The 16123-nt window shown below is 48.0% G+C and overlaps 1 protein-coding gene across 5 annotated transcripts in view; it reads right to left on the reverse strand.

Moving 5' to 3' along the window:
* Positions 1-15858, reverse strand: part of TRIM36 (tripartite motif containing 36) — a 56470-nt gene extending 40612 nt beyond the window's left edge. For 2 of the 5 annotated variants that reach the window (XM_025389118.1, XM_025389116.1), the window contains exon 1: positions 15300-15858. Coding sequence is in view for 4 of the 5 variants with exons in the window: in XM_025389116.1 (XP_025244901.1) it covers positions 15300-15362 (63 nt within the window). In the remaining variant the exon portion in view is untranslated. Of the gene's footprint in view, positions 1-5026; positions 5387-6492; positions 6614-15299 lie in introns of those variants that run through there. The other 3 variants (XM_025389119.1, XM_025389114.1, XM_025389117.1) reach the window with 3 other exon arrangements.
* Positions 15859-16123: the final 265 nt, after the last annotated feature.

Below are 16123 nucleotides of genomic sequence, written 5' to 3' on the forward strand. Positions count from 1 at the left end.
CAGGGAAACTGCCTTATAAAACCATCAGACCTTGTGAGAATTCACTATCACAAGAACAGCATGGGGAAAATCTACCCGTGATCCAATCGCCTCCCACCAAGTCTCTCCCTCAACACCTTGGGATTACAATTTAAGATGAGATTTGAGCCTAACCATATCATTCTGGCCCTGGCCCCTCCCAAATCTCATGTCCTTACATTTCAAAACCAATCATGCCTTCTAAACAGTTCCCCAAAGTCAACTCATTTCAGCATTAACTCAAAAGTCCAAGTCCAAAGTCTCATCTGAGACGAGGCAAGTCCCTTCTGCCTAGGAGCCTGGAGAATCAAAAGCAAGTTAGTTACTTCCAGGATACAATGGGGGTACAGGCATTGGATAAATGCTCCCATTCCAAATGGGAGAAATTAGCCAAAACAAAGGGGCTACAGGACCCATGAAAGTCTGAAACCCAAAACTGCAGTTATTAAGTCATAAAGCTCCCAAGTGAGATCTCCTTTGACTTCATGTCTCTCATTCAGGGTATACTGATCCAAAGGGTGGGTTGCCATGGCCTTGGGGCAGCTCCACCCCTGTGGCTTTGCAGGGTACAGCCCCTCATGCCACCTGCTTTCATGGCTGGCGTTGAGTGTCTGCAGGTTTCCCAGACACGTGAATGAAGCTGTTGGTGGATCTACATTCTGGGGTCTAGAGGACCATGGCCCTCTTCTCAGAGCTCCACTAGGGAGTGCCCCAGTGGGGAGTCTGTGTGGCAGCTTATACCTCACATTTCCCGTTTGCACTGCCCCAGCAGAGGTTCTCCATGAGAGCTTTGCCCCTGCAGCAGACCTCTGCCTGGACATCCAGGTGTTTCCGTACATTCTCTGAAATCTAGGCAGAGGTTTCCAAACCTCAACTCTTGACTTTGGTGCACCGGTAGGCCCAACACCATGTGTAAGCCACCAAGGCTTTGGGCTTGCACCCTCTGAGGCAATGGTCTGAACTGTACCTTGGCCCCTTTTAGCCACAACTGGTACTGGAACAGCTGGGACACAGGGCACCAAGTCCCAGTGATGGCAGCTGCAGCCCATCTGGAACAGCTGCTGCAAAGATGCTGGCTGCAGCTGGGAAGGCACAGCCAGACCTGCTTACTCTGCAGAGCCAGCAGGATCCAGGAACAGGCAGGAGCCCTTCCCCATTCCCAGTTGGTGGGGAGGGAGCCCCATGCTCCTGGGTACCACTGCAGCCACCCAGCTGTGGACTAGGGCATTCCTATGCTCTTGGTGGCCCAGGATGCCCCTCTTCCCCTGCATGCTCAGAAATGCCTGCTCCTGCTGCTTGGCCTCTCCCCATTCCCAGTGCCCACTCTGATTTTGGAGAAAAGCTGTGGCCAAGCCCAGGCACTGTCATGACCTGGCCAGGTGTGTGGGTACTTGAGGAGATGCTGACACACTAGCCCCCTGCCACCTCAGCCCTCTCTGGACTTTGGGCGCTGATGAACATGGGAGAGAGGCCAAGTGCAGGGCTAAGGGTGACTCAATATGGTACTGCATGCATCCCTCAGCTAAAATAGTCTGGGCACCACGAATGGCAGTGGGAGGCAGACAGGTTCCTGGGAGGAAAGGGACAGATCCCTGCTGAAACCCCACTTTCAAGCAAGGGATAGCCTGAAGCCTAGGGTCCAGGCTGCCAGTTCCACTGACTGGAGTGAGAACTTACAGTGAATTTTCCAGGCCCACCCATGGCTACCCATTGGCCAATCAGCACACACTTCCTCCCCTCTGAAGCCCATATAAACCACAAACTCAGCCAGACTCTGGCAGATGATAGGATGACTTGCCTGAAGGTAAGAGCTACCCGCTTGGGTCTCCTGTCCGCTGAGGGCTGCACACTCAACAAAATGACCTGCCTGCAGAGAGGAGATACCCACTCTGGGTCTCCTCTCTGTTGAGAATTGCAGATGTTGGGAGGAACTGCCTGCGGAAAGCAGCTACCCACTACGGGTCTCCTGAGAGCTATTCTTTTGCTCAATAAAGCACCTCTTCACCTTGTGTACCCTCCAGTTGCTCATGTAGCTCATTCTTCCTGGACACAGTACAGGAACTCTGGACCTGCCAAATGGCAGGACTAAACAAGCTGTAACACAAACAGGGCTAAAATATACCCCACTGCTCGCCATGTTGTGGGTGACGAGGAGGAGACAAGAGAGGAGAGAAGAGCTGCAGCCCTTTAGGGAGCCTGGACTTAGGAGCTCTCCAAGCCAGGGCTGTGACACCCTCTTTGTGGCTCTGCAGTTCCTGGCATCTCCAAGTTTCTGGGTGTCACCGTGTTCCACAGTGCTTGTAGTGGAAGCCACTTGTGGTACACCTTTGTTCCAGCCACAGCAAGGAGCCGGCACCCATGCTGGCACCTGGACCTGACTGCCCTGCCATGGCCAGCATGCCTGGCTGCGCACACTGTACCCTGGGCTCGCTCACTCATGCACCCCTTGCTGCTCTGCACCTGGGCTTGCCCTTGGCAGGCATGGGGTCTGGGCCAGTAGTGAAAGCCAAGCACAGTCTGTCAGGCGAAGTGGGCAGAACAAGTCCAGTGGGCCTGAGCAAAACTTGGGCAAAGGCAACACTTGCCACAGACGTTTCTGGCTGGCAAAACGACACTCTAAGGATCCTGTGATACCGAGGCTGCACACAGCAGCAGGGCCCTGGGCCCACTCCACTAAACCATTTTTCTCTCCCAGGCCTCCAGGCCTGTGATGGGAGGGACTGCTGCCAAGATCTCTGACATGCCCTGGAGACATTGTACCCATAGCCTTGGTGATTAACATTTGAGTCTTTTTTACTTAAGCAAATTTCTGCAGTTAGCTTGAATTCCTCCCCAGAAAATAAGTTTTTCTTTTCTACTCCATGGTAAGGCTGCAAATCTTCCAAACTTTTATGCTCCCCTTCCCTTTTAAACATAAGTTGCAATTTCAGATTGTCTCTCTCAAGTTCAAAGCTTCACACATCTCTAGGACAGGGGCAAAACACTGCCAGTCTCTTTGCTAAAGCACAGCAAGAGTCACTTTTACTCCAGTTTCCAACAAGTTCCTCACCTCCATCTGAGACCACCTTGGTCTGGACTTCTTTGTCTATATCACTAGCACTTTTAGTCAAAACCATTCAACAAGTCTCTAGGAAATTCCAGACTTTCCCACATCCTCCTGTCTTCTTCTGAGTCCTCCAAACTGTTCCAGCTTCTGCCTGTTACCCAGTTCCAAAGTCGCTTCCACATTTTTGGGTATCTTTACAGCAGTGCCCACTACCTTGGTACCAATTCTCTGTGTTAACCCATTTTCACAGTGTTACAAAGAAATACCCAAGAATGGCTAATTTATAAAGAAAAGAGATTTAATTGACTCACAATTCTGCATGGCTGGAGAGGCCTCAGGAAACTTACGATCATGGCAGAAAGGGAAGCAAGCACATTTTACATGGCAGCAGGGGAGAGAGAGTAAGAACAGACAACACTGCCTTATAAAACCATCAGATCTTGGGAGAATTCACTATCACAAAAACAGCATGGGGGAAACCAGTCCTATGATCCAATCACCTGCCACCAGGTTTCTCCCTCAACACCTGGGGATTACAATTCAAGATGAGATTTGGGTGTAGACACAAAGCCTAACCATAACAGAATATTAAAAGAGTGTAGAGGACCCTTTAAAAAGGTGTATAAGCACCACTACTAATGCTCTCAATACTACAGGCTTTCATTATTTTAAGTGAGAAGCATTTTAGATTCATCACAACTAAAAAAGTTTGATGACCTCCTACAGTTTCGCCATCATTTCTCTATGTAGTTTTTTCCATGTATCCCAGACTTCAAATATACGAATCCTACAGTCAGCATCCCTGCAATTTTAAAGACAGCCCAACTTCAAAGCACTTATAACCTTGCACAATCGTTTCAACTACTAGAAACACAAAGAAAATTAAAATTGACTTAATGTAATGAAATTTAAAAATGTATGCTAACTTATTCTCCCTAATAATCTCTGACAATTTAATCGCATTAGAGCCAACTGGTTTTATCATTGTTAGTGGGTGTTTCAATGCAGTCTCTTGCTGCATCACTCAAATATGTGATGAAGAGCCATATCACCTCCCAATTGTTCATAGATTTGGAAATAAGATAACCAAATCTCAGAATTCACATCAAAGAATACAGAATATTCACATCCTATCTCATTTCACAAAGGGTTTGGCACCTAATTCAAAAAGAAAATCCAGGATGTCCAAAATAGGTTCTTACATTCTATTTTATGTATCAATATGGTCAGTTACGGTTTACTTCTCACTGGGGGAGGATCTAAAATCATTTCCATTTTTCTCGTACATGAAGCAGTGTCTTGAATCTGACGTTTTAATCACAATGGACATAAAGTGCCAAAGGAAAATTTAGTTCAGTCATTGAGGGAGAAACAAACTGATTAAGTGTAACGTGGCGGCTCCCTCAATTAAGCGGTTCCTCGGGAAACTTCGGAAGAATTGCACATTCGACACCTTTAAACAAAAACACTTGTAGGCTGACAGCTGCCCGGGCCCCGGCCCGCCCTGCGCGGGCTGGCGAAGCCGGGGAGGAGCCTCTGCCCCAGGCGGCGGCAGCCGGCCGGGCCCGCGGGGGTCACGACGCCTAGACAAAGGGCGGTCCCGCAAGCGCAAGGCACGCGCCCCAGCTTTCTGCCCGCACCAGACTCCCTAACGCTAATTAATTCTGCAGCCTGAGCTCTATTAGAGAGACCCTCCATGATTCCCCGAGGTGCTCAGGTGGGCAACTACCGGATTTGAGCTCTTCTCTGGCCCTGGGGACCCCACGTCCGGCTCTCGGGGATAGAAAGGGGACGCCCCGGCTTGCAGAACCTAGCCCCGGGCGGGGGAAGGCGAAGAGGAAGCAGGATCCCCACACGACTGCCCCTGCTCTCCCGGGAGGAGGCTCCCTGCGGAGGAAAGAGAAAGAGCCGCAGCCGGCACACGCCCTCGAGGTGGGGGGCGGCGGCCCCCTCCGCACTCACCGGCGAGTCTGAGCCATCGCCCTCCATGGCTGCCTTCTGCCAGGTGTCATCAGCAGCACGCTCCACTTAGGCACACCGGCCACCCGGAGCAGGGTCTGGTGGGCGGGTCCCTGCGGCGGCCGTGGAGCCTCGGTCCGAAGCTGGAAGACGAGCTGGTCAGGCGGACCTGGCCAGCGGACCGACGCGGGGAGAAGTAAGCCGGGGCCAGCGAAAACACAGGCGCGGGAGAAGCAAGCTTCGCTCCCAGCGACGGCCCCGGGAATCCCGCCCAGCGTCCGGCTGCGGCAGCGGCTCCTGCGGACTGCGGCTGGGAGGGGCGCCGCGCAGAGACCTGGGCGGGGCACGGTGGGGCGTGGCCAGGGCGTGGCCGGGCCGTTGCCCAGGCAACAGCGCCAGCCGCACAAAAGAGGCGGGGCCGCCTGGGGCTGGTAGGCTGGGTGTCTGAGCGTTGGGCTCAGCGGGACTCGGCTCGGCGCGGGTGTGGCACGCGGTTAGGGATCGGCGCCTTCCGCCGCCACCTCTTCCCTACGCAGCAGCCCCTCACTCCCACCCGGGCTGCCGCCCGTCGCCCGATGCCAGGCTGGGGGGCCTCTGAGGAGCGGAAGTGAGGGCAGCCGGGAGCGGTGGGCGGTTGCCGAGGGCGGCGCCTGGGCGGGCAGGCCCCGCTGCGGCAGAGCAGCCGGCTGCAGCCTGGGCCCCTGGCCCCGCGCTGCCCCTCCGCCCTTCAGTTTGCTCCCACTGCGCTTTCTTCCTTCGCGGTTCGAAGCCCCGCTTCCAGACTCAACACAGGACGGTGCGGGCGAGGGCGAGCCTAAGCCACCTTCCCTGAATGGCCGCGGCGAGGACGGCAGAGCTGCGCGAGGCGACCAGAGTGAGACCCCGCCCGCCCCCTCCGCCGTCCCCAGCCAGGCGCAGCCTGGGGTTCCCTGTCCCCGCCCGGCTCATCCCCGTTCTCTCCTGGCTTCACTCGTTGGGTGAACTTCATAGTCCCTAACTTGGCACTGAACACTCGTATCCCGCTTTTTGCTTCTATACCCCAAGTCGCGATGTCACGGCAAGTTCTTGCCCAGTGGCGCGGGGACCGCCTGCAGGGTGGGGATTCCTCTCCCGGATGCTGGCCAGGGACTGAATTTAAAAGGCCGCGGAAAGGGAGCGACCCCCCGCCAACCGGGCCTAGGCTTTCCCTCCTGAGGACCAGGACAGAGGGTCCTGAGTGGCTCCGGCACCCCCGCTTAAGGCGCGCACCACCTCAGGGACTGGCTGTGCACATTTCACCTGCCACGGCCCAAGTGTGTTTCTTGTGTTGTTTTCAGGACACACGGAGAACAAATTAACTTAGGATTATTAGATCACGCCACTGCCTTCCTGGCTAGCTAAATAATTCATTCCTATGTATTAGGCTTTAAGAACAGATGCCCTAAACTTCTGGGTAAGTAGGGACTACAGAGCTGTAGCGAGACATCTCGTTTAGGTTTTAAAATGCTTCCCACTTTTATTTCCTGTTTGGGAGAAGTCTCTCGCTGTGGCAAGTTCCGCCGTCTTCCCACAGCCCTGTCTGCAGCGGTAGCCTTGTCTCCAATCCGGCATCTGAATAAGGAGTGTAGAATTAAGACCATTGAGAGACTGTAGCAATTTTCTCTGATGGAACACCCTCCATTTACAGATGAGGTGAACAGAGGATGAAAGCTTTGCCAGGTAATAATGCCTGGGCTGTTCTGATCCGGATTAATGCCTGTTCCGTGGCCGCAGGTGCTAGACTTGAGAAGGCTTCCTTCCCACAGGTTCTGAAAAGTGCTAATCAGGAGGAGAATAACAAATGCCTGCGTGAATTAGGTGCCTATATATATTTTTAAAGGCTCAATCGTTAGAAAGCATTATAAGTCTTTCTCACACTGGCCTTTGAGCGAAATAATTCCCCTCGGGCTGTAATTTCACATCAGCACACCTGCTTTGATCCAAAACTTATTAGTTGACACAGTAAAAGTGATTAGTAGGCTCCATTAACAGGAATTACAGATAAAACCTGTATAGACAATATTTTGGTGAAAATACATTGCTATGGCCTTCCATTTTTGCAAATCAGACTTCACTGAGCTATCATTTTCTACTTGATCCACAAAATTCAAACATGATGTTAATACACTTGGCAAAACTGTGTCTCAAAAAAAAAAAAAAAAAAATACTTAGGCAGTGGGCACAACCTTACCATTATCACCCCAGTATAGGTTTTAGTTGTGTGAGCAACTATCTATTCATCCTTCTGAAACAGATCATTTGGTGGTATTTTTGTTTTGGTCCCATGAGATGTTTAAGACCTTATATTAGTGTAGATTTGAGGACTTTCTAAGTCTAATTCTTTCAAAGTATAAGCGTCGTCTTGTTTTAAAGTAAATTTTGTGTTTGTTAATTTTTGAATACTTTTGTGCCTCAAAGATGTTCAAAGTTAAAATAATTCAAGTAATGGTATCATTGCGTATTTCTCTATCAAAATTAAATATAAGATTTACAAAGCCTCTCTTATTTTGCTCAAACCTTTTTGTGGTAGCATATGTTGGTACAGCTTATCTGAAGGGACATTTTACAAATCCTATCAAAAATTTTAAGTATTTGTACCTTTTGACTAAGCAATTCCACATCTAAGAATGTTTCTACTGTAATACTTGCATATGTGCACAAAAGCATGTGCAAAGAGCTTATAGAGACCTTATTTATAACTAAACATCATCCATAATGTACATTCATACCACAGAATACTGTGCAGCAGTTAAAATCAATGTACTGATGACAAAGGATTTCTAAAATATGATGGGCGTGGTGGTCCACACCTGTAATCCCAGCACTTTGGGAGGCTGAGGCGGGTGGATCACCTGAGGTTGGGAGTTCGAGACCAGCCTGGCCAACATGGTGAAACCCCTTCTCTACTAAAAATACAAAAATTAGCCTGGCGTGGTGGCACACACCTGTAATCCCAGCTACTCAGGAGGCTGAGGCAGAAGAATCACTTGAAACCGGGAGGCAGAGGTTGCAGTGAGCCAAGATTGTGCCACTGCATTCCAGCCTTGGCGACAGAGCGCGACTCTGTCTCCAAAAAAAAAAAAAAAAAAGGTACAAAACCATATGGATTCTATATGCTGCCACTCTGGCCAAAAGACGAGGCAAACTAAAATTATAGGCAAACAAAAATAAGCATCTGGAATAGAGCACAAAAAATGATAACCATTGTGGAGAAGTAAGGGATGGAGTCAGGTATACAAGACTTACTCTTCACTCACATGTATTATCTTTGCATCTTACATGTACATGTTATATTTCTAAAACTTTTTAATGTTAATCCGTTCTATCCATACACTTTTAAAAACAAAAGGTGGGGGGAAGAAGACAAATACGAAAACTGCCATTTTAAACCACTGCTTTCCCAGTTCCCTGATCATTTCTGTCTCCCTGGGCTGCCGTGCTCTGTGTCAAGTCATCAACTTCTCTGTTGCAACATCCAAACATCCCAGCCTCCCAGGATACCAAGACCCTTCCCAGTTGCTCAAGTTAAAATCCTGGTGGGTTTTGTTTGCTTGCTTTTTATCTTCCTTTCTTCTTCCCTATCTCTGGTCAGCCTTAAATCATAGGTTGTTGTCAGATTCTGTTCTTTCTCATCCTCACAACCAATTCCCATGCCCACTCTAAGCCCCCTCTCCACATGCCTAGCAGCCTATCAATTCAGTATTTACAGATGACGTTCCATATGTGTAACCCTGTCCTCATGCCTCTATTTGCACAAGGAGCAGAATAAGCTACAGACCTGGACCACAGGCAGCTTGGTATTGGAACATAATGGGGCGAGGGGGTGTGTGAACATGTGTATTTGAGAGTGTGTGTGTGTGTGTGTGTGTGTGTGTGTGTGCACGCGCATGAGTTGGGGAGCAGGAGTTAGAGAAAGGGTGATAAACTTGTGGTGACAAAGTAAGTCTGGTAAAGTATGGAAGGCCTCTATGCTTTTGTAGATGTTGAGCAGCTTTGGAAGGCTTTTTAGCAGGAATGGCATGAAATATCTGAACTTTAAAAAAATCATTATTCCCCTATTTTCCATTGTATATGCTATCCCTTGGTGCCTACTCCTCCCCAGTTTGGAGTATCCTAGCACCTCCTTTTTCAATAGTTTATTTTAAAATCTGGGTTAAAAATGCAAAACAAGAAAACCTATTCCATTCTTATCCCCCTAAGTTCACAGACCTTCAATACTCTTGCCTTCATTGTGATATCTTATTTTCCACTTCTGGTATCACTTAATTGCTCTTCTATCACAGGGGCATGAGCTGTCTCACATCCATCTACTTCATGAAGTCCAAAAGGTCAACAGTCTCCCCTCTCCAAACACACACAATTCAGTCTTTGATAAAACAGAGCCTCAATCAATGTTCATTGCTTGATATTTAAAATATAAACCCCTTACCCTATAAACCATATACTACTCCATAAGCTGACTTGGTCTCTTTCCATATTGATTCCTAATACCCAACAAGAGATTAAATTTCTGGCTGGGTCAGGACCTAATGACCATGGTGCATATTAATTGGTTTGATCTGAGATCAGACAGGCAGGGTATCACCATTCTATTAGTATATACTAAACAAGAAATAGAAACAAGGTAATATGGCCATATATTCCCTAAACCCTGCCCCCTTTTGGGAACCCCTAATCATTAAGCAGCCATAGATATAGAATCAAGAGAGACCCTGGACGTATAGAAAATAAGAAGTATGGAAATAAAGTAAATTACAGGGTTTTAGAGTAGATTGGCACACAGACCACCTGTACTACTGGATATCAGGAGGTTACCAGTGAAGGGATAATGAATGGCATTGTCTATCAATTATTGACTCAAGCTTCTGACAGGCCAAGCTTACCAGTCATAAAGTGTTTCTATGGGAACAAAGTCAGGGGAGAGGAGTCCAGAGAGCCAGCGAGTTCAGATTTCCACTACCTGGCCAAATCCTCCTCATCTTTCAAGTTGCACTTCTGGAGCCTCCTTTATTAGTTTTGATTTCATTGATTATCTCCCTTTATTCTGAACTCTTTCAGCACTCAGTTTAACACAACTACCTACTCTTTGTACACTGATGTCTGATGTTTTGTCTTCTTGACCATTTAAACTTTTATTTAAGACAAAATCTAGTAAGCGTTTATCTACTAAACAGTAGCACCAGAGCAACAATTTGCAATTAGGAAGATGAGAGGAACCCAGTGCTGCTCTCACAGACTCTTTTCCATTAATGATGAGTGTATTGGCTGAATAACTAGTGGGCAAAGACGTTTTTTGGCCAACTTGAGGTAAACAAAATTGGTAGTATTTTGAGGCAATCTAGCAGGTCCCTCTCTGTTGACCACATCTCATTATTCTTCCCCTCAGGGTTATTAGATTTAGTAAATAAGAACATAATACACCCAGTTAAATTGGAATTTCAGATACATAATTTTTTAGTATATGTTCCAAATATCACATTGCACATATTCTTAAAAAAAAAAAAAGTATCTTAAATTCAAATTCAACTCTACACATCCTGTATTTTTTCTGTCAACCCTACCTCCACTTCTTAATGATCACAGTGTGGATATAAGGTGTCTCAAAGCCCAACCCTGTTGTCATAAAAGCTAGAAGTAATAGCTTTCATTTATTGAGGGCCTATGATGTGTCAATAACGGTATTAGGAAACTTGCATACAATATTCATTTAACTCTTGTAGTAACCCTGTGAAATAGGTATAATTCGTTTCAGAGAAGACATGTAACAAGTAAAATTCCTCTCCACCTCCACCCATAGATTAAGTAATATGCTTAAGATTACATGGCTATATACTAAAAAGCCAGGATTCAAACCTGGGTCTCAGTCCAGCATCCTTATTGCACTGCCCACAGGTAAGTATACAACACAGAATTTACGATTTCACTAAAAATCGGATTTAAACATCCTTTTACAAAGTAGTTTAGGAGACACCTTTTTTCCAAATTATCTTTAGCGCAATATAGTAAAAAAAAAAAAAAAAGAGGAAAATTATATTTATGAAATTAGCTCTTTTCAAATAATATTGTAAAAATCTAAATCTTCTGCCTGCCTTCCCTACTCTCCACAGCACATACATTTTGCCCAATTTCAATATATATATTTTAAAAACCTTTAAAAAATACTTTGTAGGCCTGACACATTGGCTCACCCCTGTAATCCCAGCACTTTGGGAAGCTAAGATCACTTGAGGTCAGAGCTCGAGACCAGCCTGGCCAACATGGCGAAACCCTGTCTCTACTAATAATACAAAAAATTAGCTGGGCATGGTGGCGTGTGCCTGTAGTCCCAGCTACTAGGGAGGCTGAGGCAGGAGAATTGCTTGAACCTAGAAGTGAAGGTTGCAGTGAGCCCGAGATTGCACCACTGCATGCCAGCCTGGGCAACAGAGTGAAACTGTCTCTCAAAAATAAATAAATAAATAAAAATACTTACACAGTGGGCACAACCTTACCACTATCACCCTGGTTTAGATTTTAGTTGTGTGAGCAACTATCTATTCATCCTTCTGAAACAGATCATTTGGTGGTATTTTTGCTTTGGTCCCAGGAGATATTTACGACCTTTTATTAGTCTAGATTTGAGGACTTTCCAAGCCTAATTCCTTCAGAGTGTGTCTTCTTTTTTTAAAGTTTGTGTTTGTAAAAATTCTTGAATTTTTTGTGTCTCAAAGATGTTCAAAGTTAAAATAATAATTCACCAAGTAATGGTATCATTGCCTATTTCCCTATCGAAATTAAATATAAGATTTACAAAGCCTCTCTTATTTTGCTGAAACTATTTTACTCCTTAGATATGCCTGAACAGTAATTATTAAATTATGGGAACCGAATGTACCATCTGTTTATTTACACATAAATGTAAATATGCTAAATACACAAAATACAAACAGATATACTAAAATTTGAATTCTATATTCCTTGTCATCAAATCTTCATTATATGATTCCAGAAGAGTGTATGATGGTGATAAAAAAATTAGTGAGACCAATCTTTCAAGAGACCAAAACAGTTTAAAAATACTGCTTTGAGTAACCTTAGATATTGACCACAGATTTGGAAACCTCTTTTAATCCAAAGAGATTAGCTGCAAAATAAACAGAAAGACAGCTTTCAGAAATGGTAAAAGTTTCACTGTTAGTGAAATATAAGGAAATACATTTACATTTTTAAGCCTCTTGAGAATGATCGTAAGTATTAACTACACTTATGCAGTATTGTTTGATGAGCAGAAAGGTCACAATGGCACATATCACTATGTACTTTAAATATTAACGTAGCCATCACAATAGAGTAAATAAGCTGATCCAGTTTGTCCTGTAGGTTTTAGGTTACCCTAAGAAAAAAGGCTCACTTCCCACATTTCAGAGAACATATGGTATGCTAATTTAATTTGAAATAGACACACTGCCACTGGGGAAGGAATGAGATTGGATGTGGGCATGAACTTCCACTTTTTACTCTGTAAAACTTTCTGTGAAGTTTGAGTATTTGACAACAAGCATATATTCAGGTATTAAGTTTGTAAAAATGTAAAGCTATGTATTTTTAATTATGTACAGTTTGAGAAGTCCAGTACAGGATGAAACAAATCTGGGGGAAAAGTGAGAGAAATTAAGAGGATGGTCAACTCAGTGGTCTCAACTTTGAGGGATGGTGGGGTGGGGGGGGGGGGGCAGGCCAACTACAGGCCTCTGCTCTCCTTTAACTCCCATAACTAGACCAGTTTCCCATTATTCGTTACATTACAAACCCCAACTACAAAGTGGAACCTAACTCCGCAGAGGAAAATAAAGCAAGTCAGTCTCAACGGTCTGCTATTCCATGGTTAATATTCAGTGTTCAAATCCTGTATAACCACACACAAAACAGGGGTCTTAAATGGGCTAGGACTGGGGCTGCAGGGTGGGGCAGGATTTGAGCCTGAGGAGCATGGGTAGGAAATAAGCTGGCTACTCCTGACCAACTCTCCCCCTCCAACCCCCACAAAACAGACAGAGGAACTGTCCTAAGTTCTTCTTGGGAGAGACTGCTTTCCAACCTCAGAGATTTCAAAGGGACACCCGCCGGGCCTTTCCACCTTTAGAAGTCAACCGGGAATGCTCATGTGTTTGCTGCAGGCCCATTGCTGAAGCCTAGTGAAGACAGAGGCAGAGAGAGAGAGAGCAGAGAAATCCAGTAAATGAAGCCAGAAAGTTAGTGTTTTTTCATTACAGTGAACATACTGTGATGAACCCATTGCTATTCTGAGAGGGTTTTGTTTTTGTTTACCTGACTTGATTATAAGCAGTTTTAATGGTTCTGCCCTACTTCCCCATTTCGTGTTCATGGGACATCCATCAGTCGGCTTCATGGTCACCTGGGCTGTTCTTAACATGCAAATCCCTGGGTCCCACCCCGAAATTATTCTCTCAGAATTTCAGGATTTGTCTGTCATTGAAGGAAAGCATAGCCAACTAATACAATTCTGGCTTACTTTGAAGAATGTCTGAGCACCATAGGACAAAATTCACCTATCATCTTATTCTCCACCCTATCAAGAGTAGTCCATTTATTTTGTTCAACCAAAGGCATTTTTCCTCCCTGCCCCCCAGCCCCTCATCATTCCCAAGTAGATGTCCCTGTTAGGCATTCTCCTAGACCTGGGCAGTCGGGGCCCTGCTGCACCTCTCGCTCTTTAGAGGCCCTGGTTCTGGCCCTCCTCTGGCTGCCTGCCTCTTTGCTCAGAGCCAGCTCTTTCTCGGGGATTTCTCTCCCCACGGTCCATTCTTCAGAGGGAGGGGTGGGCCGCAATATGCACCCTAGGCCCGAAGGGTGGTCAAGGGGCTGCTGCTGGGGCGACAAAGAGCTCAGATACACTGGTCAGTGTGTGCTGAATGCCCCTTGAGGTACAGGACGGAGCCTGGGCTTGGAAGAAAAGTGGAACGAGGGTTCTCCATTGGTACTTCTGACCCGGGGTTGTAAATGGTAGGGGAGGCCCAAGACACAGCTCCACTTTCGAAATGTTAATGAATATTCTGTTTCTGATGAACGTATTCAGTGCCTGTAGAACAAGAGAATTCAGAGAGGCGTAGGGTTCATTTGGGACTTTTTAGGCTGAGAGTGCATTAAACCAGCTCACCAGCCCTGGGGACGTAGGACTGTCCGGCATGAAGCTAAAACTACTCCATATGCTATATAGGCGGCGTTGGAGTTAGTGGGGTGTGGGACTGCAGGGTTTCAGGTGCTCACATCAGAGCTACAGAATCATCCTCCTTTCTGTTAACCGTGCGCAGGGAGTCGAGTGCTCCTTTGTGCCATCACCTCTTCTCGAAGCTCCAGACGCAGAGAGCAAACGCTGACGCCCTTTCCCGCCTTCTCTCCGCCTGCGAGTCCCGGAGGGCAGTGCTCTGTGCAGCCTCCGTATTTCCCGACACGTTCCGCCTGCAAACCACTTAGGAGCTTCTGCCGGCAATTTCTGGGACGCAGCGCGGAGCCCAGCCTCCCGCACGGGCTCAGGCCCGGCACCACCCCGCCCGCTGAGGGCGTGGTCGCGGGCGCCACCGACGGCTCCAGCCTGGGTTCCTAAAGGCTCCAGGACAGGTGAGGGGCTGAAATCCCGCTCCTCCAGCATCTTCCCCTCCCTACCAAAAGAAGGCTGCTTTAAATATTCCCGGCCTGGAGCAGCAGCAGCTATGGACCTGGAAGGAGGCCTGAAAAGGCCAGGGCAGGGCGAACGAAGGTGCTGTCCCTATTTACCGGCCACACGCTCTGACTGCGGGCTGACCCCGATCCCACACTCTGAGCCTATTCACTCGCTGGGCGGACCCTCCCTCCACGCTCCGCGCCCAGACAGGCGAGGTCACCCACTCGAAGTCACCACGCTTGGGGAGCCTTGGTTGCGTGGGGGAGCGCCCCCTTGGCCAACGCCCCGCCCTCCTTTCCATCTTCTGACGCTGGGCTCTCGCCCTTCGGCGTCCGGGAGCCCCTACTGCTGCCCAGCTGGCCCCCAAAGCGCCCGAAAGTCCCCTCTTGGCTTATTTGAGAGATGCCACGCAATAAAGAAAAGGCGGCTACTTTGCATTCCGCAGCTGCTGGGACACCCGGGCTGCGAGCGCGGCCCCTGGATTCCAGCCTCCCGCCCTTCCCAGGCGCTGGAATGAACACGGACGCCCACAGTGGCAGGCCAGGTAGTGCCGGAGTCCGGGGCCCAGGCCGCGGCGCCCCGCGTCCCATCACTTACCTTGCCTTTAGCTAGCAATTCCATGATGTAGCCAAATTCACTCATCTCCCCAGACTCCGACATGTTTACGCCCCTTCACAAACTCTGGAGGACCGACGCGGGTATATCGAAATTGTCTTTTCTTTTCTCTTTTTCTGTTTTTAGTCTGAGTTTTGACGAGCTCCCCGCCCATAAGCTGTTAATCGGGAAAAGTGAGAAAGCGCCGGGGAAAGTAAGAAGCGGGCTTGGGTGGAATGAAAGCCATCGAGGGCTCCTGGGCAGTCTCGCCCGGCTTGCTAGGATCTGGGTGCAGCGATCGGGGCTGCGCGATCTAACGGAACAAACGAGGGCGGCGGCGGCGGTGGCGGCCGTGAAACCCTCACCAGGCGGAGCCGGGCGCGCGGAGGCCCCGCCTCCTCGGGGGTCGCGGCCGCGGTCGGACCGCAGCGGAGACAAATAAACGCGCACACAAAGCGGGTGCCCAGCGCGGCCCCAGGTCGACATTCCCCGGCCTTTATCGCATGCCTGGAGGTTGGCCTTCCCAGGCTCTCGGCGCGAAGATCTGGAAAAAAGCCCCATCGCACTGTCTGGAGGTGCGAGGGCAGGCAGAAATAAATGCAGAGGAGGCGCAACAAAGGGGCTGACTGCCAGCGCCGGAAAATAAATAAATACATAAGTGAAGGCCAGGAAATGGCAACGGCGCATCTCAAGTCAGCCTTCCTGAAATCCAATAGGTAATAAAGACCAAGCCCCGCGCTTCTGAGATGAGAACAAATACAGGGACTGTATTTTAAACACTTAAGGCCAATTGTATCTCCATATCCTTTTGATACTCAGCTTTCCCT

This window comes from Theropithecus gelada, chromosome 6 (genome assembly GCF_003255815.1).
Source record: "Theropithecus gelada isolate Dixy chromosome 6, Tgel_1.0, whole genome shotgun sequence".
In the NCBI taxonomy this organism is placed as follows: Eukaryota; Metazoa; Chordata; class Mammalia; order Primates; family Cercopithecidae; genus Theropithecus; species Theropithecus gelada.